Source organism: Gallinula chloropus (genome assembly GCF_964237585.1).
Source record: "Gallinula chloropus genome assembly, chromosome: 24".
Classification (NCBI taxonomy): Eukaryota; Metazoa; Chordata; class Aves; order Gruiformes; family Rallidae; genus Gallinula; species Gallinula chloropus.
The window spans coordinates 6,596,412-6,618,807 of record NC_140109.1 but is presented as its reverse complement, the minus strand read 5'-3'; the positions used below and the strand labels follow the sequence as shown (position 1 = coordinate 6,618,807).

The window sequence follows — 22,396 nt, the reverse complement described above, 5'->3', positions numbered from 1 at the left end:
GGGTCACAGCACCCCCAGACCCCCCCTTCCCCTCCCCCACCCACACCCTGACCCCCCCAACCCTTCCCCTCCCCATTCCCATTCCCCTCCCCCCCCTTCGGGTGCCCCCTCCCCCCCCCCCCCAGCTCACAGACTCCCTTCCCCTCCCCCACCCAGACCCTGCCCTCCCCCCTTCCCCTCCCCCATTGGGGGGGTTCCCCCATTCCCATTCCCCTCCCCCCCCCTCGGGTGCCCCCCCCCCGGGTGGGGGATGGGCGACGCCGTCGGAAACGGGGCAGGAAAGGGGGGGGAGGGGAACGGGATGGGGGGGGATTAGGGGGGGAGGGGGGTGAGGCTCCGCCACGCGCCGGCCGGATCCCGGGGGGGGAGGGGAAGGAAAGGGGAGGGGGGGGGAAGGGGAGGGGGTGTCCAGAGGCTGCCCCTCCCCCCCCCCCCCCCCCAGCACACTCGGTCCAAGGAGCACAAGAGGTTTATTTAAGGGGGTGGGGGGGGGGCACCCCAATGATCCCCCCATAGCCCCCCCCCAGCCCCTGCACCCACCACCACCTTGGAGCAGGGCCCCCCATGCCCCCCTGTGTCCCCCCCTTGCAGCAGGGCCCCTCCCTGTGCCCCCCATGACCCCCCTAGCCCCTGTGACCCTCCCAGGACCCCCCAGACCCCAGGTCCTTTTTCAGAGAGGGGGGACACAGACTCTCCCCCAGACACCCCTGACCCTCCCCTAGACCTTGGGTCCTTTGGGGTGGGGGGGGACATGGACCCCCTCAAACACCCCCAGATCCCCCTGACACCCCCAGACCCTGAGTCACTTCTGGGGTGGGGGTGGACCTGGCCCCCCCTGACACCTCCAGCCCCCATGTCCCTTCAGGGGGGATGACAACACAGACCCCCCCAACCCCCTCAGGACCCCCTAGACCCCAGGTCCCTTTGGGTGGGGAGGGGGGACATCAACCCCCCCCTGACAACCCCTGGCAGGAGGAGTTTGGCCAGGGAAGCAGCCTGTGTACTGCACCTTGCTGGTTCTGCTGGGACAACAGCCCCCCAGTGTCACCCTCCAGCCTCCAACCCCCCTGGCCCTGGGGAGCCGAGTTGGTGCCCCCCAAGCACCGACCCCTTCCCCAGCTCATCTCCCAGATGGGTGCAGGGGGCTGGGACTGGAACAAGGAGGTTTTTTTCCCATCCCAGCAGTGAAAGCTGCTGGTCCTGCTGCTGTAGCTTTGTGTGTAGTGCAGACACCACACTGGTCCCTGACCCTCTCCATCCTTTGGGTCTCTCTCCACCTTGTGCTGCACCCTGGGTGCTGCATCAGCCTCTGAAGCTTGAGGGTGGGGGGAGACCATATAAAGCTCTTGGCAGCAGGAGAGGGGATGGATGCTGCACAAATCCCCTTCCCAGCTTCAGTCCTGCCCTTGGCCCAGGTCTCTCCCAGGGTGAGGGAAAAGTTGCACAGAACCTCCTGAAGAACAGCACAGGCAGAGCATTAGAAAATATCCCTGTTTATTAGAGCATTTCCACTTCAGAGTGGGTTTACAAAACAATTCATTTACAGGTGAGGAGGGTTGGAGTGCAAAGGAACAAAAGGGACCCCCCCACACCCCCCACCCCCCCCCACCCCCCAGCACATGTTCCTGAAGTCACAGAGCTGCACACGGTGGTTACACAAGGAAGGAAAGGGCTGTGCCCCGGGTCTGGCACGGCCAGGACCCAGCTCCAAGGAGGGGTTTTGTTAACCCCTTCCCCTTGTTTCAGCAAGGAAGGGGAAGGAGCTGAGGGCAGCACCCTCCCAGCAGCAGGAGAGCTGAAGATGACCCATCAGCTCGATGATGGAGGAGTGTTAAGGCACAGGGGGAGTAAGACCCTCTCTCCCCTTCTCTCTTGTAGACCCACCTCTCTGCTCAGCCAGAGGGGACCACAGAGGAGCCCCCACCCCAGGCAGGGATTCTAAGGGGGGGGGATTCCCCCAAAATCTTGGCAAGAACTCCTTTCCCCCCCCCCACCTCCCATGACTCAAGACCAGAGAAAGGGGTTGCGGACGGCAGTTGGAAAACAAACCCATGGCTCAAGTCCCTACCCTGAAAGCACAGCTTGGGACCTGTCCCAGTAAAGCTGGGGTGCACAAAGGGGTCTGTCATTTTTTTTTTTGGCTTTCTTCTTTTTTTTTTTCTTGTAAAAATCTTATTTTTATTATCTCAATTAAGTGGAAGAATAAACTTATCTGGATCTTGAATGATTGGGTCACTCAAGTTGGCACAGCTCTCAAAATCAATAACTTACCACAGCAGGAAATTTCTTCTCCTCCAAACCTTGATTCCTAAAACACAAAGGGCTAAACCCACCCCCCTCCACACACACACACAGCCCTCAGCTTTTGGGGAGGGGGCCAGGCAGAGTTCGAGGTAGAGGGAGGGTTCAAGTTCACAGTAGAGGCTGGGTGCTGCCCCCAAGGCAGCGCCAGGTCTGGGTGAGGCTCCAGCCTGTGCTGTACAAGAGGTTGTCTGTGTCCCTGGAGGGCTGAGCCTGGCCCTACAGCTTTGTCTGCTCTTTGATCCACTGCCTCAGGCTGGTGAGGCGGCTGTACACCCCGGGCTTGTTCCGCTGCGCGCAGCCGTCGCCCCAGCTCACCACGCCGGCCAGGAACATGCGGTTGTTGGGCTCCACGCTGACCAGCGGCCCGCCCGAGTCTCCCTGCACCAACACAGACAGGAGCATGAGCACCAACCCCAAGGAACCAGCCCTAAAAACACACAGAGTCAGCTGGCTGTGGGGGCAAACGGGGCCCCAGGTCTGTAAGGTGAGGGTCACACCGCCCTGAGTTACTGGGGGGTGCAGGTTTTGAGACTAAAGGCACCTGTTTGGCTGCTCCAGCCCATTCGGATTCCTCCACATCAAGGGGGAGCCGGGCAGATTTGCTGAGGGTGGAGTGGGGCAATAGGTGCACGAGTGCCAGAGTAGAATAAAGGGCTGAGGGTAAAGGGCTGGGCAAAGGGCCTGTGTCCCTGTCCTGGTTTTGGGTCAGGATGGAGTTAACTCCTTCTGTAGCAGCAGATGGGATGCTGTGTTTGGGAGTTAAAATGAAAGCAGTGCTGGTAACACCCTGATGGTTTTAGTGGTGGTCAAGCAGTCAAGGACTTTCTCAGCTCTTCATATTTCTCTATTCATGAGAAGGGAAGGGATGAAGCCAGGACAGGTGACCCAAATGGGCCAAAGAGAGTATTCCATGCCAATTATGTCATGCTCAGTACAACAGGGGGCTGATGGGAGGAGGAGGTGTCCTGGTTTGGGTCAGGATGGGGTTAACTTCATTTGTAGCAGCGGATGGGATGCTGTGTTTGAGAGTTAAAATGAAAGCAGTGCTGATAACACCCTGATGGTTTTAGTGGTGGTCAAGCAGTCAAGGACTTTCTCAGCTCTTCATATTTCTCTATTCATGAGAAGGGAGGGGATGAAGCCAGGACAGGTGACCCAAACGGGCCAAAGAGAGTATTCCATGCCAATTATGTCATGCTCAGTACAATGGGGGGCTGATGGGAGGAGGAGGTGTCCTGGTTTGGGTCAGGATGGGGTTAACTTCATTTGTAGCAGCAGATGGGATGCTGTGTTTGAGAGTTAAAATGAAAGCAGTGCTGATAACACCCTGATGGTTTTAGTTGCTGTCAGACAGTCAAGGACTTTCTCAGCTCTTCATATTTCTCTATTCATGAGAAAGGAGGGGATGAAGCCAGGACAGGTGACCCAAACGGGCCAAAGAGAAGTATTCCATGCCAATTCCATCCTGCTCAGTATAAAGGGGGGGTGATGGAAGGAGGAGGGGGCAGCTCCAGGTTTTTGGGGGACGGTCGGGTTCCGGGACGGCCCTGGGTGGCAGGGCCTGCGTTGTGTGGTTGGGTGACAAACTGCCTTGTGTATCAACAGTTTCACAGATCTACAGTCCTGTCAGCATTGTTATATTTGATCTCTCTGCTATTCTAGTAAACTATCCTTTTATCCCAACCCACAGGCTTTGGGTTTCTTGCTTTTGTGGTTGCTATTTACCCCTTCCTTTTCCCTTCCCTTCCCTCACCCCCCCCTACCCTCTTCTCCCCCTGCTCTTTTCCTTTAAGGAGCAGGCAGCTGCCTGGATCTGGGCTCTCAGCCAGGGTAAAACCACAACAGTCCCTAACAGCCAGCAAGCCCAGCGCTGCTTTACCTGGCAGGCGTCCACGCCGCCGGTCAGGATCCCCACACACATCATGCGCGGCGTCAGCTGGTCGGACAGCAGCTGGTTGCAGACAGTCTGGTTGATGAGGCGGATTTCTGCCTTCTGCAGGATGGAGGCGCCGCTGCCTGCCAGGAGCAAAGGGCAGATGCTAAGGGAAAGCACACAGGGGGGTTTTGCTACCTTGGTGCTCTGAACCACCAGCTCACTGCCAGGTGAACCCCTGTTCGGGAAAGAGGTCAACTTTGGGTGCTCCCCAGAGATCACAAGAATCAAGAATCACCAGGTTGGAAGAGAGCTTTGAAGATCATCAAGTCCAACCATTCCCATCCTGTGCTAAACCAGCTCCCTGAGCACCTCATCTCCCCTCTGTTAAACACACCCAGGGGCAGGGACTCAGCCCCCTCCCTGGGCAGCCTGGGCCAGGCCCTGACAACTCTGCCAGGGAAGAATTCTCTCCTCACAGCTGCTCTGACCCTGCCCTGGCGCAGCTTGAGCCCATTGCCCCTTGTCCCAGCTCCTGGCCCCTGGCTGGAGAGACCAGCGCCCACCTCTCTGCACCCTCCTGGCAGGGCAGGGGAGGTGGGGAGAAGGGCTCCCCTCAGCCTCCTCTTCTCCAGGTTCAACACCCCCAGCTCCCTCAGCCGCTCCTCAGAGGATTTGCCCTCCAGCCCCTTCCCCAGCCTGGTTGCCCTTCTCTGGACACGCTCCAGGACCTCCATGTCCTTCTGATGCTAAGGAGCCCAGAACTGGACCCAGTACTCAAGGTGTGGCCTCACCAATGCTGGGTACAGGGGCACAATTACTTCCCCAGACCTACTGGCCACGCTGTTTTTGATACAAGCCAGGGTGCCATTGGCCTTCTTGGCTGCCCGGGCACACTGCTGGCTCATATTCAGCCTGCAGTCAACCAACACCCCCAGGTCCTTCTCTTCCTGACAGCTCTCCAGCCAGTCTCCCCCCAGCCTGTAGCGCTGCCTGGGGTTGTTCTGTCCCATGTGCAGCACTCTGCACTTGGCCATGGTAAACTTTATCCCGTTGGTCTCAGCCCATCACTCCAGCCTGTTCAGGTCCCTCAGAAGAGCCTCCCCACCCTCAGGCAGATCAACACTTCCTCCCAGTTTAGTGTCATCTGCAAACTCACTGAGGGAACATTCAATCCCTTCATCCAGGTCATTGATAAAGATGTTGAACAAGACTGGACCCAGGACTGAGCCCTGGGGGACGCCACTCGTGACCGGCCTCCAGCTGGCTTTGGCTCCATTCACCACCACCCTTTGGGCTTGTCCATCCAGCCAGTTTTTAACCCACCTGTCAAGGCCAGTGGCAGCCAGTTTCTCAGTCAGAGCGCTGTGAGAAACCGTGTCAAAGGCTTTACTGAAGTCCAGGTAGACACATCCACAGCCTTCCCCTTGTCCAGAATCTCCTCTAATCCTATTCAACCATGTCCCAGCCCATCCCCCTTCCCTGAAGCCACACTGGAAAACACATCACCACAGCCCCAAATTCATGAAGAAGCACCACTCCACATACCTCCTTCTGCGGTCGCCCCCCACCCGGTCACCCACAGGTCCTTGCCCACGGGGAATTGGTGGGTGGCATCGGGCAGGCAGATGGGCTGGACGACAGAGGAGAAGGTGACAGGGCTCTCCAGCTCCATCAAGGCAATGTCATAGTCGTAGGTGTAGTCATTGAAGAAGGGGTGGGAGATGATGCTCTTGACCTTGCGTGCCTGCACGTTGGCGTCGTTGCGGTTGCCTTGGTCGGTGAGGCCGAGGTACGCTGTCCACAGCTTGGGATTGGAGTACCTGGGCGAGTCATGGGGCAGGGTGAAGCCTCTTAGATGTGCCTCACCAAGCTCTCTTAAAAGATTTCCCCTGCTGGGGGAGCATGGGAACGTCCTCCCACCCACCTGATGCCCTGCAGCTGCAGGAAGCAGTGCGCCGCCGACACCAGCCATCTGTCCGAGATCAGGGAGGCCCCGCAGATGTGGCCCTGGCCCTCCACGTGCAGGCTGACCTGCCACGGCCACTCTCCCACATCCGAGTTCTGCCCGCCGACGATCCGCGACTTTCTTATGTAGGAGCGGATGCCGCAGTCTGGGGTGGGGAAGGGACGCTGGGTTATCCCTGTCCCCATCCAATACTTTCCCCTTTTGCTCCTCTAGGACACCTCCTGGGGTGCAGGTGCCCCGTTACCCTCATCATGTGCTAAAACATCTACTGGCTAAGTCTGGCTGGGGGGTGACCTGCTGGGGAGGAGCTCTGTGGAGAAGGACCTGGGGGTGCTGGGGGGTGACAGGGTGGCCATGAGCCAGCAGTGTGCCCCGGGGCCAAGAAGGACAATGGGATCCTGGGGGCAGCAAGAGGAGTGTGGGCAGCAGGTCACAGGAGGGGATCCTCCCCCTCTGCTCTGCCCTGGTCAGGCCCCACCTGGAGCATTGTGTCCAGTTCTGGGCTCCCTGGGATAAACCAGCCAGGGATCTCCTGGAGAGAGTCCAGAGGAGGCTACGAAGGGGATGAAGGGCCTGGAGCATCTCCCCTGTGAGGAAAGGCTGAGTGAGCTGGGGCTGTTCAGCCTGGGGAGAAGCAGCCTGAGAGGGGATCTGATCAATGGGTATAAAGATCTGAAGGGTGGGACACAGGGGGACATGGGCAGCCTCTGCTCAGGGTCTGTGGGGACAGGACAAGGGGTGATGGCCTCAAGTTGGAGCACAGGGAGTTCCACACCAATCTGGGGAAGAACTTTTCCCCAGTGAGGGTGAGGGAGCCCTGGGACAGGCTGCCCAGGGGGTGTGGAGTCTCCTTCTCTGGAGAGATTCCAGCCCCGTCTGGCCACCGACCTGTGTGCCCTGTCCTAGGGACCCTGCTTTGGCAGGGGGTTGGACCCCATGGGCTCTGGAGGTCCCTCTCAACCCCTGTGATTCTGTGACTGTGGAAATGCACAGCCAAGCTCCTGTAGCCCTTGAGCCACCCAGCTGCCCTGCCTGTGGCTGTTTCTCCCCCCAGCCCAGGTGCTCTCCCCACCACACTGAAGCATTTCTCTAGGAGGCCTGGCCCAGCAGACCCATGTCCCCAGCTCCCCAGGGCACTCACTGCAGTTCTGCTCGTCGGAGTTGTCTTCACAGTCCTGCTCCCCGTCGCACTCAGGGTTCTGTTTGCTGATGCAGCTCCCGCTCTGGCATTTGTAGGTGTATTCCTTGCAGGGGACTGTTGCACGGGCTGCTGCTGGCAGAGTGGAAGCAGAAGGGTTAGGCCCAGTTTTGGGGATGGCACTCACCTCTTCAGCCCATCCACACTGCCCTGTCCCCCAAGAAAATTCATAAAGAAGCTGCATTTGAGGGTGGGTCCCCTCTGCAGCCTTCCAGTGCCTGAAGGGAGCTTGTAAACAGGAGGGGAATCAACTTTTTGAAAGGGTAGACAATGGCAGGAGAAGGGGGATGGAGTGAAGCTGGAGGAGGGAAGGGTGAGAGGAGAGATTAGGGGGAAGTTCTTTGCAGAGAGAGTGGTGAGGGGCTGGAAGGGGCTGCCCAGAGAGGGGGTGGGTGCCCCATCCCTGGGGGTGTTCAAGGCCAGGTTGGCTGGGGCCCTGGGCAACCTTGTGTAGCTCCAGGCCTGGAGGTTGGTGTCCCTGCCTGTGGCAGGGGGGTTGGAGCTCTGTGACCCTTGGGGTCCCTCCCAACCCAGACCAGCCTGGGATTCTATGATCCTCACCGCTGCTGCAGGTGCCCTCGTCGCTCCCGTCTCCGCAGTCATCCTTGCTGTCACACACCTGTGCATTGGGGATGCACTTCCCATTGTTGCACTTGAAGCTGTCAGCTGCACAGCCTGGGGAAAGAGCAGAGCACAACCCCCCTCAGCACCTCTGGCACAGGGCTGCAGCTGTCTCCCTTCTCCCTGAGCCGAGCCTCAGTGGCTACGGTGTACAAGCACCCATCTCCTGCAGCCCTGCTCCTTTCTGCCCTTAAGCCCACACCAGCAGCAACTGAATCAGCCCTTTTTTAGGCTGAGCTGGCCTTGTTCAGCCTGGGGAAGAGAAGGTTCCAGAAGGACCTTATAGCACCCTTCCAGTCCCTGAAAGGTGCCTATAGGAAAGCTGTTCCCGAGGGCATGGAGTGAGAGGATGAGGGGTGATGGTTTTAAACTGGAAAAGGGGAGATTCGGGTTGGGTATTAGGAAAAAGTTCTTCCCTCTGAGGGTGGTGGGTCACTGGCACAGGGTGCCCAGAGAGGTGGTGGAGGCCCCATCCCTGGAGACATCCAAGGTCAGGCTCTGAGCGACGTGCTCTAGTGAAGATGTCCCTGCTCACTGCAGGACAAGATGCCCTCCAAAGGCACCTCCCAACCTTATACATTCCATGATTCTATGATTCTCCCCAAAACCCTCTGTTTCCTACACCTCTGCTCCTCCTCCTTCCCCACCTCTGAGCTCTCACTCAGGGCTCCTGCCTGGGGCCCCTGTCACTTACTGCACTGCAGCTCGTCGCTGTTGTCGCCGCAGTCGTTGACGTTGTCGCAGAGCCAGAACTTGGGCTTGCACCAGCCGTTCTGGCACTTGAACTGCTGCTCGGTACAGGCTGCAAAGGGAGAGGCAGAAATCAGGGGAGAGACCCACCAAGGCACATGTGGGGCCCCACCAGGGACACGTCTGCTGTGGCCTCTCCCGTGGCACCGCGGGGAAACACGGGCAGCGCCCCAGGAAACACCGCGACGGGAACGCGGTAACACAACAGCGCCTGGGGAGCTGCCCCCTCTCTGGCAGGTAGGGCTGGAGCTCACAGGGCAGCAGCACAGTCAGAGGCTACAACTCAAATCACAGTGGGAAAGCACCCGAGATGCCCAGGTCACGGCGCCCAGGCCGGCAGCACGCTCGTCCTGGGAATGTAGCCCTGTGCCTGCTAATGGGATCCCAAACCAGAGGGTCCCCTCCTCCCTAATTAAGAGGACAATAACTCTGAGCTATAGATAAATACACACATGGATATATCTATCTGTGGGATAGATATATCTCCATATATCCAGATGTTTTCCAAGAGGAAAACTCATCCCTGTGTTATCACAGGGATATCCACATGGATCACACTGTGAGACCAGCCTGGTTCAGTAACAAAACACATCACTGATGCTCAGCCCAACCCACAGCGACCTCAAGGATCAAATGGAAAAACCAACTGGGATGGACTGGAAAGGGAGAGACAGCCACTGGGAGAGGGATGAGCAGGAACCCTGGGCTCCTGCGCTGGGAAAGGATCCCAAGTGGATCGCCAGGCCGAGTGGCTCTCTGGCTCCAGCAGCCACCCCAGGGGTGGCAGGAGCTGAAGGCAGGGGAAGGCCAGACTTACTGCAGGCTCTCTCGTCGCTGCCGTCGACGCAGTCGAGCCAGCCGTCGCAGCGCATGCTCCTGTCGATGCAGCGGCCGGTGTTGCAGGTGAACTTGCCAGGGCAGGCTGAGATGGGGAGGGGGGCAAGGAGGGGATCAAATGAGACATGAGCCTTGCAGCCATCCCCTCTGTCTCTCCCCCCACCCCACACACCGCTCCCTGTGCCCAGCTTGCAGCACCCAGTGCTAACAGCACCTCTTCCCGTGGGACGGAGCAGGAATAGGATGGGGTTTGCCAGGGAAAAGGAAAAGGGTGCTTCCCCAATTCACAAGGCAGGCTGCAGGCAGGAATTCCCACCTCCCCCAGCAGCCTGAGGGTTTCAACTCACGGTCACTGGAGTCGTAGGACAGGTACTCGGCAGAGAAACCGGTGTCTGTGTAGGACTGGTCGGAGTGGAACTGGACCTCTATTTTGTTGGTGGTACTGGCCACCACAAACTGGGAACGCTCCCCACAGTACCTGCCAGGGAGCAAGCAAGGGTGAACCCTCCTTCTGTCCCCAGCCTCCCCATCGGTGCTGCCTCTGGATCCCATCCCACTGTGCGGGCAGGAATCACGCAGCCACCACTCCAGCAACCAGCCAGAGGTGCCGGTGCTGACTGGGAACCTCCCCCCTTCCCTCTTCCAGGATGGCTCAAGTTCCCTTGCCCAAATTGTTGTGAAACAGCACTGCTCACTTCCCCTGCACAGCCTTTTCAGCCCAGCTTAGCCAAGGCTGGGCAACAGGGAGCCGTAAACGTAACAGGAACCACACGACAGAGCGCGACGCGACCGCCCCTGACAACGGGGATTTGCTCTTTCAAGCAAAACCAGGCCAGAACTTTCCATGCCTGGGGTGTGAGACCAGCTGCACCACAGCATTTGGGGGGGTGTGGGTGGGGGCTGAGCTGCAGCAAGCAACAAACCCAGGGTGGGGGTCTAATCCCAGGCACGAGTGCGTGACCACAGGGCACCCAGGTCAGCCCCCTCCTGGCCCCATCCCATCCCAAAAAGCACCCCATAGAATGAAGGGCAAGGTGGGGAGCACCCCACGCTTACCTCGTGCCGTTGATCTGCACGTAGTCCTTGGTGCAGGAGCTGACGGGGATCCCGGGCTCCAGCACGAAGAACATGTTGAAACGCACCTTCACGTTCTTCTCAGGGGGAACCTGCCCAAGGAAACAGGGTCAGCAGGGGAAATGGGGCAAAGGGTTGTGGGGAGGACAGAAGATGGGCTGTGGGGAGGACAGAAGATGAGTGAGAAGAAGAAAGAAGCTTCCCAAGAAGCTGGTAAAGCTCGGCTTCCTGCGCTGGCATCCCAGCCCGAACAAGCCCGCAGCAGGGGGGTTGAACCCAGACCTCTTGCCCACACAGCCTGCTCTCCCAGGGCAGAGGGTTCCCCCACCAGTTTGGCCAGCAAGTGACCAGCCTGTCCCAAAGCCCACACACTGCAAGTTCATCTGACAGACTAATTAAGGCGAAGAGGGGACCCCGTCTTACCTCGATGTTCCAGACACAGTCCACGCCTGGGGGGTAGTGTGCTGGGTAGTAGGGAGTGGTGAAGGTGCCACTCCATCCTTTCAGGGTCCCACCACAGCCTAGGAGATAAGGAGGAAGGTGGAAGTGTGTTAGAGGTCTGGAGAGACATGGTTTTCCCAAGCCTGAGCTAGCTGTCGCCTGAGGTGGGTGCCAACAGTCTCTAACACAGTTAAACCCATCTCCAGAGAGAGCAGCTCTGCTCCAAAGCTTGGAGAGAACCCAGGAGACCAATTAGGTGCTTCCTGCATCCATCTACTCCAACATCATTCTTACTCTGCCCTTCTCAGGGGGCGTTGTTACAGCAGCCAAAAGCACCATGGGCAAGGCGAGCTCCAAGATGTGACCTGCACCCAGATCCCCTGGCCCTGGACACATCCCTGGGACACTGACCACAGCCACAGCAAGGGACGAACCAGGCCAAGGCCTCTGCTCACCCTTCATCCTTGGGAGCTGGAAGAACTCGGCCTTAAATCCAGGGAATCTCCCTTCCTTGTTGGTAACCAAGGTGACGAGCAGGACGTTCTGGGAGGACAGGAAGGTCAGGTTGTAGGAAGGGGCGTAACTCCCACAGAGCCTGTGAAGTAAAGGGCAAAATCCATGAGATGCAATGACACAGAGAGCCTCCAGCAGCACGGATCACCTGCACCAGCAGGACCTCTTGGTGTCACCCTGCCACCCCCATGCCAGGACACTCAAGGACCTAATGGGGACACTCACCTGACCAACGCATGGGGCTCCACGGGGCTCAGAGAGTTGTACACCTTGATGTAGTCACCATCATCTGTGCACTGCTCCAGGACCAGTGTCTTGAAGGTCAAGCTGATGATGGAGTTGGCATCCGCCCTCAGCGCCCAGTAGCAGTGCGCGTTGTTGGGGTACGGGCTGTTGGGAAAGCCCGGCGTGGTGAAACTGGTCACCTCTCCTTCCTTGGCATGGAGGGTAAACATGCAGCTATCTGCCCAGGAGAGCAGGGAAGAGTTAATGAAGCAAATGGGGAGGTTCAGGCCCTTCCACACCCTGCAAAGGAAATTGCCCCCCCAAAAAAAGGTCTGAGGTTGCACAGAGGTGGTTATGAGACTGAAGAACTCTACTTACTGTCCCGAGCGGAGTTAGCTATGCTGGGGTCGGCAGCTGTGGGAGGAAACAGAAGTGTTGTCATCCTTTGGACTGTGCAAATTCTCTGGGTGCAAAGCTGAAGGGACTGGGACTTGAGTCCTGGGACTGGGACCTGAATCATGGGACTGGGACCTGAGTCTTGGGACTGGGACCCGGGACCCATGTCACTACGGCCTTGGCTTGTGGGGTCTCTCCCTGCCTGGGCTCTGAGGAGCCAAGTGATTGAGCTGTTCCTCTGCAGGAGGGAGGAACCATCCCTGATCCCTCTCCAGATGGGCTCAGAGGACAACACAGAGCACACAAGCAAAGGGCAGTGGTCCGTGCAGCCCCTCAGCGGCTGCGTGGCCCATCACAGCAGCGCCCTGAGAGCCAGGTCCTCATGCTCACCCACAGAGGGGTCCCCACTGCCGAAGGCACCCCGGGGGGGAAGGGCTGCGACCTGCAGCTTCCCCCTCCAGCAACCTGCACATCCTCCCCACCCCAGACCCACGCAGAGGCTCTGGGACAGCAGAGGCAGCACTCACGGAAAGCGATGACCGATTCCACCTTCAGCATGGGGTTCCGCAGGCGGGGGTTCCACTGCTGGACCAGGCTCTGCTTGTCTGCCATCGCCCTGTCCAGGCTCTGCTCCCGGTACTTGGGGACTTGGAACTCAGACCAGTAATAGGCAATGACGCTGCCTTCACTGCAAGGGAACAGGGAGATTTATGGGGTGAGAGCAAGGACAGACACAGGAAGGCTTAAGTATCAGTAGAAGAAGGGTCCAGGCTACTTGGCGTCCCAGCATCGCCCCCCTCCACCCTGGGATGGGGCTCAGACAGCCCCTAACACTCACCTGAACGCAGTTATCACTGTCTCTTTGTGATAAGGGCCAATATCATCGTGATTCATGTAGATCTCCTCCACCTGAAAGGTTTAAAGAAGGGTGTTCAGCACATACTTCCAGAACATACTTCCAGAGGAGAGGGGAAAGGCTAAACACAGACAGAGCTTCAAGCCTGCTAGAGAAAATCAGAGCACATACCCGGCATTCCTGGCTGCAGGAATCTGCAGAGGAAAAGAGAGGAAGAAGGAGAGCTGAGAGTCCCAGAAGTGCCCAGACCTTCACACCACAGCTTGCTCTGACTCACCTCACCCCGCTCTTCCCCGGGGGAAGCACAACAAATACCCGAGTCTGGGGGGAAAGGCAAGACCAGCCATGGCTCCAGCACAGAGGGCAGCCACCCTCCAACCTCAGCTCCCAGCCCTGTCTCATCCACCGACCCCAGGATTTACCCAGGAGGCCTCTTATGGCACATGCTGGGTTGTGAATGCCACAGCAGCCAGACTGGAGCTGTGATGGCAGGTCCCAAGCTTAAAGGCAGCCACCCTGCACCCAGCCCAAGTGCGTCACGGCGAGCGGGGAGAGCTGAGAGGAGCGAGAAAGCTCCAAGCAGTCCTGTGCACAAGATCCCCAGGGCAAGAGGAGAAAGTCTGGCTTGCAGGAGGATGGGAGAAACCTCTTACCGTGCTCTTCACTTTCTTGGCCAGAAGAATGAATTCGGGTGAGCTGGAGTTCTCGTAAACGTCAAGGAAGTCCCAGTTCAGAACCCGTAAGTGGCCGTTGAAAACCTTCTGGACGGGGGCGTTCCTGTCTGCAGGGCAATGGTTCAGTCAGAAAGGGCACAGCCCAGGGACAGAAGTCAGGGCAGGGGGGTGGAAATGGCATTCCCCCACTTCCCAGAGCCTTCCCAGAGAGGACGTGGGGGAGCAACACCGGACAACGAAGCTTTCCCATGTAGAGATGCTCCCAGGTGTCTGGGCCCACCACCCACCAGAGGTCATACTCACATATGAAGTGCCAAACCAGGAGGCCAGTGACTAGGGAGACGAGCAGGGAAACCACGATCACGGCAGCGGCGACCACCCGCCGCTTTGGGCCGCGCTTCTCCACCTTCTTGGAGTTCATGGCGGGGAGGAACTCCACCCCTTCCTCCAGGTTGTTCATGTCCTAGGAGAGGAGAGAAGGCAGAACGATGGAAAAGCCATTCCCAAAGCCTGGTCTGGAGAGGTCCAACCACGAAGCAGCACAGCAGGGCAGAGCTCCCCAACCTGCAGCAGCTCCCCAGAGCTGAGCCCGCAGCATTCCTCAGCTCCACAGCCACCTCACAGCAAAACAAACCCTGACAGCTTTCGCTTTGCTTTTCCTCACACACCTCATTCCTTCTCAGACCTAACACACGGCGATCACAGCTCAAAAACTCAGGGGTGAGCCCACACACCCTGCTGTGAGCATGGCAGGACACAAGCCCGCGGCCTCTGAGCTCTCTGCCTGCTGGCACAGACAGAACTCTGGCCCTGTGAAGCGCTTGTGATGCCGCAGGAGCGTCGCCCACAGCTTGCTGGGCACAGTATGCTGTAAATAGCATCACTGTACAAAGAAGAAACCAAGTTACTTCCTCCCTTTGCATCAGCACACAACCCTCTCTGCATCTCCCTGGCCACCTCTGCACTCCCCTGTTTCTGCTGGGGGTTCCCTGTTCAGTGCCAAAATCCATTCAAAGGAGTTAATCAAAACACAACAAGCTCTGAACACACAAGACATCATGTCCAACCAGACACTCTGGACAAGCCACCCAGGAATGAGGAATGCCAGACACAACGTGCAGCTCTCACTGGACTGGGTGAGGAAGAGGAAGGTCTCCATCGCAGCGCAGAGCCCCACATCAGGGCATCATCTTGCTCCTTCGGCTTCCCTGCCCTCCATCCTTGCCCTGCTTGCGTACCTGTACCTCCAGCCCCGGGTGGGAATCGGAACCCAGATGTTGTCAGAGGATGCTGCACAGCCCAGAGGATCCTCAGAAGGGACAGATGCCGGATGCTCCGGATCCACAGGCACTACCCCCCAGCACTTCCTCTCCTGCCCAGAGCTGGCTCACAGGCGCTGGGAGAGCGATCAGATCTTCTGCTTTCTTCTTGTGCCTCCCCCAGGTAGGAAGGGCTCTCTGCCTGCTGAAAACCGCCCAAACCACGAGGATGCCTCGCCTGCCCAGCCAACCACCTTTCCATTTCCCCCTCTCTCAAGCTTCCCCGGGTGTCTGGCAGCTTCCCCGGGGCAGCAGCGCAGGGCTCTGGATGATGGCAGAGACACCACAACTCCATAGCGCAGAGCAGCACTCATCAGCCCTGTTCAAAGGCATCACTGTGCCCCCGGAAGGGGTAACGCTGCCCCTGGGGTCAGCCCTGTCTGTCCTCCTGGGGCAGACACAGACATACACCAATGGCTCAGGCTAACATCACCGAGACCCTGAAAGTCAGGGAAATGAAAAGCAAAGGGCATCCTGTCGACACAGGGACCTCCAAGCCCTCCCTTGTGGACCCACAGAATCACAGGGTTGGAAAAGCCCTTTAAGCTCATCAAGTCCAACCGTTCCCATCCTAAGCTAAACCAGATCCCTGAGCACCTCATCTCCCCCTCTGATAAACACACCCAGGGGCAGGGACTCAGCCCCCTCCCTGGGCAGCCCTGACAACTCTGCCAGGGAAGAACTTTTCCCTAACATCTGACCTGACCTCTGCCCTGGCGCAGCTTGAGCCCATTGCCAGTTGCCCCACCTCCTGTCACCAATCACCTGTCACCATCCTCAGCCATCCTGACTGTGCTCCCCTCTCTGACTTGAAGCCTTCACCATCTTCTTTTTCCCAGGCTCTGCAGGGAAGCCCAGCTCCCACTTGCACTGCTTCCCCGCTCTCCTTTCATCCTATCCTCCACCCAGTCCATCCCTTCCTCACACCCTCTGCATCTCCCCAAAACCTCTCCTCCCCACACCTGAGGCCCTTTAGAAAAAAAAAGGGCCTTGGCTGGCGCCTACCCCACTTTTTTTGTAAAGAACTCTGCAAATTTAAACCTCTGCAAAGACTACTAGGAAGCCACCACGACCAGGAGCAACCTACTACTACTGCTCTGAGAATAACCTGAGTTTATCATCTGACAGCCCTTCACTACAGCCTGGGGAAGGAAGCTTTCTTTTACTCATGAGATTTATCACCTAAGGCCAGGCAGAAAGGACAGTGCTGTCTCTGAGGTGCTGAGCTTGCTTTCTATCACCCCCCAACACAGCCAGCAGCAGATGAAACAAAAGGCAGGGCCACGGAGGATGATCCCGTGGTGGGGATATTCTCCTGTGATCACACAAGGAAAAGCTTGTCAAGGTAACCTGAGGAAACCTCAAAGCAGAAGACGTGGAAAATAAAGCTTGGAGACATACAGACACCCCGAAACCAAGGCACTCTCCAAGCAGTGTCACAACTGCCTGGGGTTTGATGCACCATCCACGAAGCAGCTGCCATCAGTTTCCAAATCAAGCAAGAAATACCAGGTGAAGAGAAGAAACCAGCCACAAATCCCCCTCTTGTCCCACCCCTGGGCTGCTTGTGGACTTCCCAGTACTTCCTTTCCAGCCTTAAGGGAAAGAAAAGTATTTAATTCTCTTTTTAACACCTTTAGGAACCTCGGGGGTGGGGGCTTACATATTCATGCAGCATCGGCTTCCCCAGGGCTGCCTGGGGCCAGTGAGGAGGGACTACCTGCCCTGTGCCCCCAGTGGAAAGGAAGATGGCCATCCCTACGTGTTCTGAGTAGTCAATTTTGGGCAGAAGCCATTAAATCTCGGCCTTAATAACACATGAGGAGATCAGGTCTTCTCTGGCTGCCAGGAGAGCAAAGAAATCCCTCCCACAAAGTTCCCAGGATTCATCAAACGGCTGGGATGAAACGGGGCCTGGCTGCAAGCCAGAGCCGCTGCAGCCTGAGGCCAGGCCGCAAGGCTGTGGCTGATGCATTTTAACCCTGTCTTCAGGCAAAAGGTGCTGACTTTACAGAGAGAAAACTCTCTAGACAGAGGAACTAATCAGTGTGATTCAATCAAGAGGAAAACACAGCCCTCATCCACCCCCCCACCCACCTTGTAGGTGCCCCACTAACACACACACACGCCACACCGGGATAGAAGGATGTTGGGTGAGGAAAGTCATCACTTGATCCTTCTTTAGACATTTTCTCTGCTTTTCTTGGGGGGGTAGGGTGGAAAGAAGGATGCCAGGTCTTAAACCCGCCAGAGTTGACAGCATGCCTTTGTCACCGTGTCCACTTGCAGCACCAAGAGCAGCTAAAGGCGTGCAGGGACTCCCTGGGATGTTCTCTCTGTTATTGCTGCAACCAGAAGTCCCCCAGTGATCAGAGGCAGAGAGGAGGCCAGATCCAAAGAGGTTTCCCTCCCTGCTCTCTGTTTTACAGTATCAATCTCACCCTTCCCCATCCTCACACCTTATATTCCCCAGCCAACTCTGCCGCCTGCATGAAGCTGCTTGGAAGAGCCGTTGCACGTCGCAGCCTGGGCAAGCAACAGTGATTCCTGCTGACTCTCTTCTCTAGCAAGGCAAAGGGTCTGAAGAATCATAGAATCATAGTATGTTCTGGGTTGGAAGGGACCCCAAGGATCATAGAGCTCCAACCCCCCTGCCACAGGCAGGGACACCAACCTCCAGGCCTGGAGCAACACAAGGCTGCCCAGGGCCCCAGCCAACCTGGGCTTGAACACCTCCAGGGACGGGGAATCAACTACCTCTCTGGGCTGCCTGTTCCAGCACTTCACCACTCTTTCTGTAAAAAACTTCCCCCTAATATCTAATCTAAACCTTCCCTCCTTTAGTTTTAGTCCATTCCCCCTTGTCCTGCCATTATCTGCTCTTTTAAAAGCATCCCCTGAGGACTACAGGAATGCCAGATGGGGTTTCAGGTGAGACCCCCACATCCAGACCTCTGAGTAAGAGGCCGAAGCACACAAAGCGCCCACTTAACTTTAGTCCCAGGCTTAAGCAGGCTCAGCCTCTGCTCACTCACTCACCGTGCTGAACATCCCCTTCGCCGCCACCACTCCGGCCGTGCTGCCCACCGTCCTCTAAGCCAGGCAGAAACCAGGTGGAATCGAAAGCAAGACAGGCTTGAAAGACCATAGGTAAACCAAGCAGAAGACCACGGGTTTCATCTCCTTTAGCTAACGGCTGCTGTGCGTGTGCTGAGCAATCGGCTCTTTCCACCCCATGTCCTGCTCTCACCTTGCCCATGGTTCACCGGGAAAGAGCCTCCAGCCCAAAGTGACTCAAGCTTTGCCTCTCTCGCCCTTCTCAAGGAAACTACTCCAATAAATACTATTAGCAGAAAAAAACCTTCCTTGATACCCTCCCCGCCTTAGTCATGGGTTCTGTTACTTCCTCTTTCTCCTCCTCGTGCAGTTGTCACGTCGGGGCTCCCCACGGCAGGATCGGAGGTTTCTCGTCATGGTGTCAGCCTGGGCACGTGGCACCCTGGCAGGAAAGCCACATGCCAATCAAGTGAAAGGGTCAGAAAGACATTGGCTCATGTCTACACCCTGGGGTAGTCTCCGTGAGGAATCCTGGCAGAGGAACGTGCATAGAGAGGTTTCTACAGGGCTTGGAAATCTCTGGCGCCCAACTCCTGCGTGCAGAGAGCTCAGAGAGAAGTCCTGTGGGTAAGAAAAAAAACCTTCCCACTCTTCCTTGTAAGCCAGTTGTGCGATGTATTTTTAGCCAGCAACCACCATGCTCTGCCAGACTGGACAAACCAGATGCAGAAATGACTAATTCTGTCAGCAGGAAATTCAGCAGGGCCATGGGGATGGTGGGAACTGCCACGGCCGACTGGAGACCCTCACCAGAAAGCAGAGATGTCCTCCCGCGAAGGGGGATCGTGGAAAGGCTAGGACGGCCCACAGGGTACGGCTCTCCGGCAAGATGATGGATGTCTGGGATGCCTCCAGGTCCATCTGGGATCAACATCTCCCACAGGATGATTTCGGGAGCATTTGGTGGTTCCAGCGCGACAACCTGATGTGTCCCAGGCACCACAGGCCCTCATCTGCTCCCCTCTCCTCCAAACCAGCTGTTCCACCTCTCACCCCGTGTCTGCTCCTGGTTCACTGGTCCCTGACCCGCAGAAGGACCGGGCTGCTGGCCGTCAGTTTCACCCACCCCTTATCAAGGGTGGTCAATTTGTGTGTCCAGCACGGGAGATTCAGCTGCTTCCCTTGACCTCCAGCACACTCCAGGCTCAGCTGCTCTGCTGCAGGACAGCTCAGGGCCAAAGCCATACAGACCACAGAAGGGAAGAGCAGGTATACTCATGCTCCAAACCCCAATACTCCCCTGGCAAGAAATCTGATAAGAATAATCTTCTTACCCCTTACTCTTGATAAGAAACACATGAAACCAGCACGCAGAGGAGGTCGGTTTCCGTAAGGCGCAGTCCTGCTCTGTTGCCCCAATCTGGGCAGTAAAGGAAACTGTGCCAGCGTGTTATTTTTCGTCTGGAGGTTCCTTATTAAGGGCAATGACGCTATAAAATGATGGCACCAGGGCTAAGGAGGGAATCTAGAGCGGGAAACAAAGGGCACAGCGTCCTCCAGACCGTCTGCCTTCCAGGCACAGAGGGCAAGGGCAATAGCGAGAAGGTACAACTCCCACACCCCTATTTCACACGCCAATTTCGAGCACAGTCCTCCCCCAGCGCTCAATAATCGTCTTGTGACCATCCTGAGTCATACGAGAAACCAAATTCCTGTAGCTCTGGTACAGGAGAAACTGAAGTTAATGTTTGCACAGGATGGCACGGGCTTATCAGCCCGCAGCAGGGCCACGGAGCGCAGCAGCTCGGGAAACGCCGCCGCTGCCGCGCTTTTCCAACCGGGTTTCTTCTCCCAGCAGAGACTTCCACCCGTCAGACAGAGCGATTCGTGGGGAGAAGAGGGGAAACAAAGCTACCACGGGCCTGGGAGACATAGCTACGAGCCATGAAATTCCTCCCTACGACACACTCATGTCCCAAGACCAGGAAAGAAACGTGCTAGAGAGGCCCAACAGCTTATTTAAAGCACATTTCTGTCTTTCCTGGTACAGAAAGTACCGTCTGAGCAACAAAAACACCCTCCAGCAGCTTACCAAAACCAGCTGCGCCCCAGACCTCAACCAAACATGATTACGCGGCGCCCACGCTCTTGCCCCATCTTTGAGGTGGGTCTGGCCCCTGGATATGTGAACCTTCAGAGCCGGGAGCAGGGGAAACATGAAGCATCTCTGACTGGGCAAAGCCCTTGTCTGGCAAACCCATCCCTATTAGCTGCTCCCTCCTCCAGCCCAGCCTATCGCCCGGGTATCGCAGCGCGGTATTTGCGAGGCGAGCCAGCGTGGCCTTTGGATGGAAACGGTCTATTCTACCCTGAGACCTTTGGTCTGATACCTTCCCAAAGCCAGGCCCTCAAAAAACCTCTCGCTGCTCCCTCCTCGATGGTTTTACAAAGTGATCTTTTGTTTGCTGAGCAAAGGTCTGCACGCTCTCGATCGGCCCCAGCCCTTTCCTCGCCGTGCCTTCCTCATCCCCTTTGGCACCGGCAGCGGTGAAACTGGCCTGAGCAGCAGCTCACCCACCAGCCACCACCCCAGAGAAAAGCTCTGCCCCTTTCTGAAGAAGAGGAGCAGCTTCTCCTCGCCGTGCCCAAGACCTGTCGCAGCTCCGGCCGCTGCGCGAGGAGCCGCGGTCGTTGCAAAACAACTCACGTTCGCTCTGCCATCGTCTCCGTAGGGAGCCAAGTCCAACGACACCTGGGCTCTACAAGGGACAAATTCCTCGGGGTGTTTGCTACCAGGGAGGCAGGTACCCTCTTTGGGGAAGTCCTCCTGGATCAGATCGGCTCCTCTTGAACTGATGCAGGGGAAAAACTGGTCCAGACCCAGGGGAAAGGACCTGGCACGTCAGTGCCCTGGCGTGAAGGGACTCGCTTGAGCACTCAGCCCCGCCGTAAAACACACACCAGAGCGCAAACCTACCAGGGGAACGAGATCACACTGCACCCAACGGTGTCACCCCGACCCTGGGCAGGGAACAAGGAGCTCGAGCTGAGCGGTATCAGCAACAGCATCTCTTTCCCACTCCTGGCAGTCGCCCCGGCCCTGACACACGCAGGGCAGTGGGGCTGGAGGCAAGGGAAACTTTCCCTCGCTGTAGGCCAGCTTTCTGATGGGCACTGGGGCTGCTGACTCCTTTCCTGCTGCCAGATAACAACCACTAAAGCCAGGTCTTGGAGACCAAGCGAGCTGGAAAGCCTTATCAGGCTTTAACCTACAAGCCCAGTTTGCAACCAGCTCTGCAGCACACAACAGGCTCTGGAGGTGCGACCCAAACCCGCCAGTCCCTGCCCGACCCTCAGCTGGGAAAACCTACATGAAAAGCCAAGGCTGTGGTTTCAGCTCACTGGAGTTTCAAAGCACACTGATAACACACGGGTTAGTTAACGAAGCCCCAAAGCCCGCGGTTAAAGCCAGACCTTCCGACAGCTTGAACAGGTTTAGTTAGACCTGTTGCTAAACAACCCAAACCCACAGGCTGCCAAGAGTTCACCTTGCGTTCACATCCCCAGCACCGAGCTGAAGCCCAAATCGAACCCCCACCCCCCCCCCCCACCCCCCAGCGATGTCAGCGCTGCCATCGAGTCGATGTACCGCCGGCACAGACTGCTGCACTGCCACAGGGCAAGGGGGGGTTGGAGGGGGAAGTTCCACTTTCCCAAAGCTGGTTTCTCTTTTTCCTGCTCTGCTTTCCCCCAGCTGACCGCTCCTGACCTTGCCTGAGAACGGAGAGGGAGCAGGAGCTCCCGGACACCCTGGAGCCACCCCGCTCAGTCCCGACCCGCGAGGCTCAACGGAACCGGAGCGAGGGGAGGACGAGGCAGCTCGGCAAAAGGCTGAGGGGCTTTTGGGATCCCCCTCCCACCCCTCACAGTGGGTGCCAATCTCACCTGCAGCTGGGCGCTGTACCTCATGCCGGCCCCGGAGGCCGTGGAGCCTCGCTCCATGGCGAGGGCGGCTGCCGCGCCGGCTCAGGCCGCCATGGCGCGGTCGCTCCTTGGCTCGGCACGGCTCGGCACGGTGCCTGGCTCCTCCTCTTCTCCGTGCTCCTGGCAGGTGTGGGAACCCGGAAACACCCTACAGGTCCCCCTGGTGATGCCGTGTCCGGCCCGTAGCTCCCGCCTCTCTCCCAATCTGGAGGCGTTCGTGGGAAAATCAAGGGCAACGTCACGGCCAAAAGCCCCACGCAAGCTCTGCATCATCCAGAGGGAGCCTTCTGCCAGCTGCTGGGCTT

The 22,396-nt window shown here is 57.6% G+C and overlaps 1 protein-coding gene across 1 annotated transcript; it reads right to left on the bottom strand.

Moving 5' to 3' along the window:
- Positions 1–1,629: 1,629 nt before the first annotated feature.
- ST14 (ST14 transmembrane serine protease matriptase) lies at positions 1,630–22,109 on the bottom strand (the record flags this gene model as incomplete). The annotated part of the gene is made up of 19 exons (XM_084274874.1): positions 1,630–2,682; positions 4,184–4,316; positions 5,722–6,000; positions 6,105–6,291; positions 7,288–7,416; positions 7,906–8,019; positions 8,660–8,767; positions 9,533–9,637; positions 9,900–10,030; positions 10,609–10,718; positions 11,050–11,147; positions 11,523–11,662; positions 11,806–12,043; positions 12,184–12,219; positions 12,729–12,889; positions 13,040–13,110; positions 13,711–13,838; positions 14,035–14,194; positions 22,053–22,109. The coding sequence occupies 19 exons, from the start codon at positions 22,107–22,109 to the stop codon at positions 2,521–2,523; spliced, it is 2,547 nt and encodes an 848-aa protein (XP_084131000.1). The 3' UTR covers positions 1,630–2,520.
- Positions 22,110–22,396: the final 287 nt, after the last annotated feature.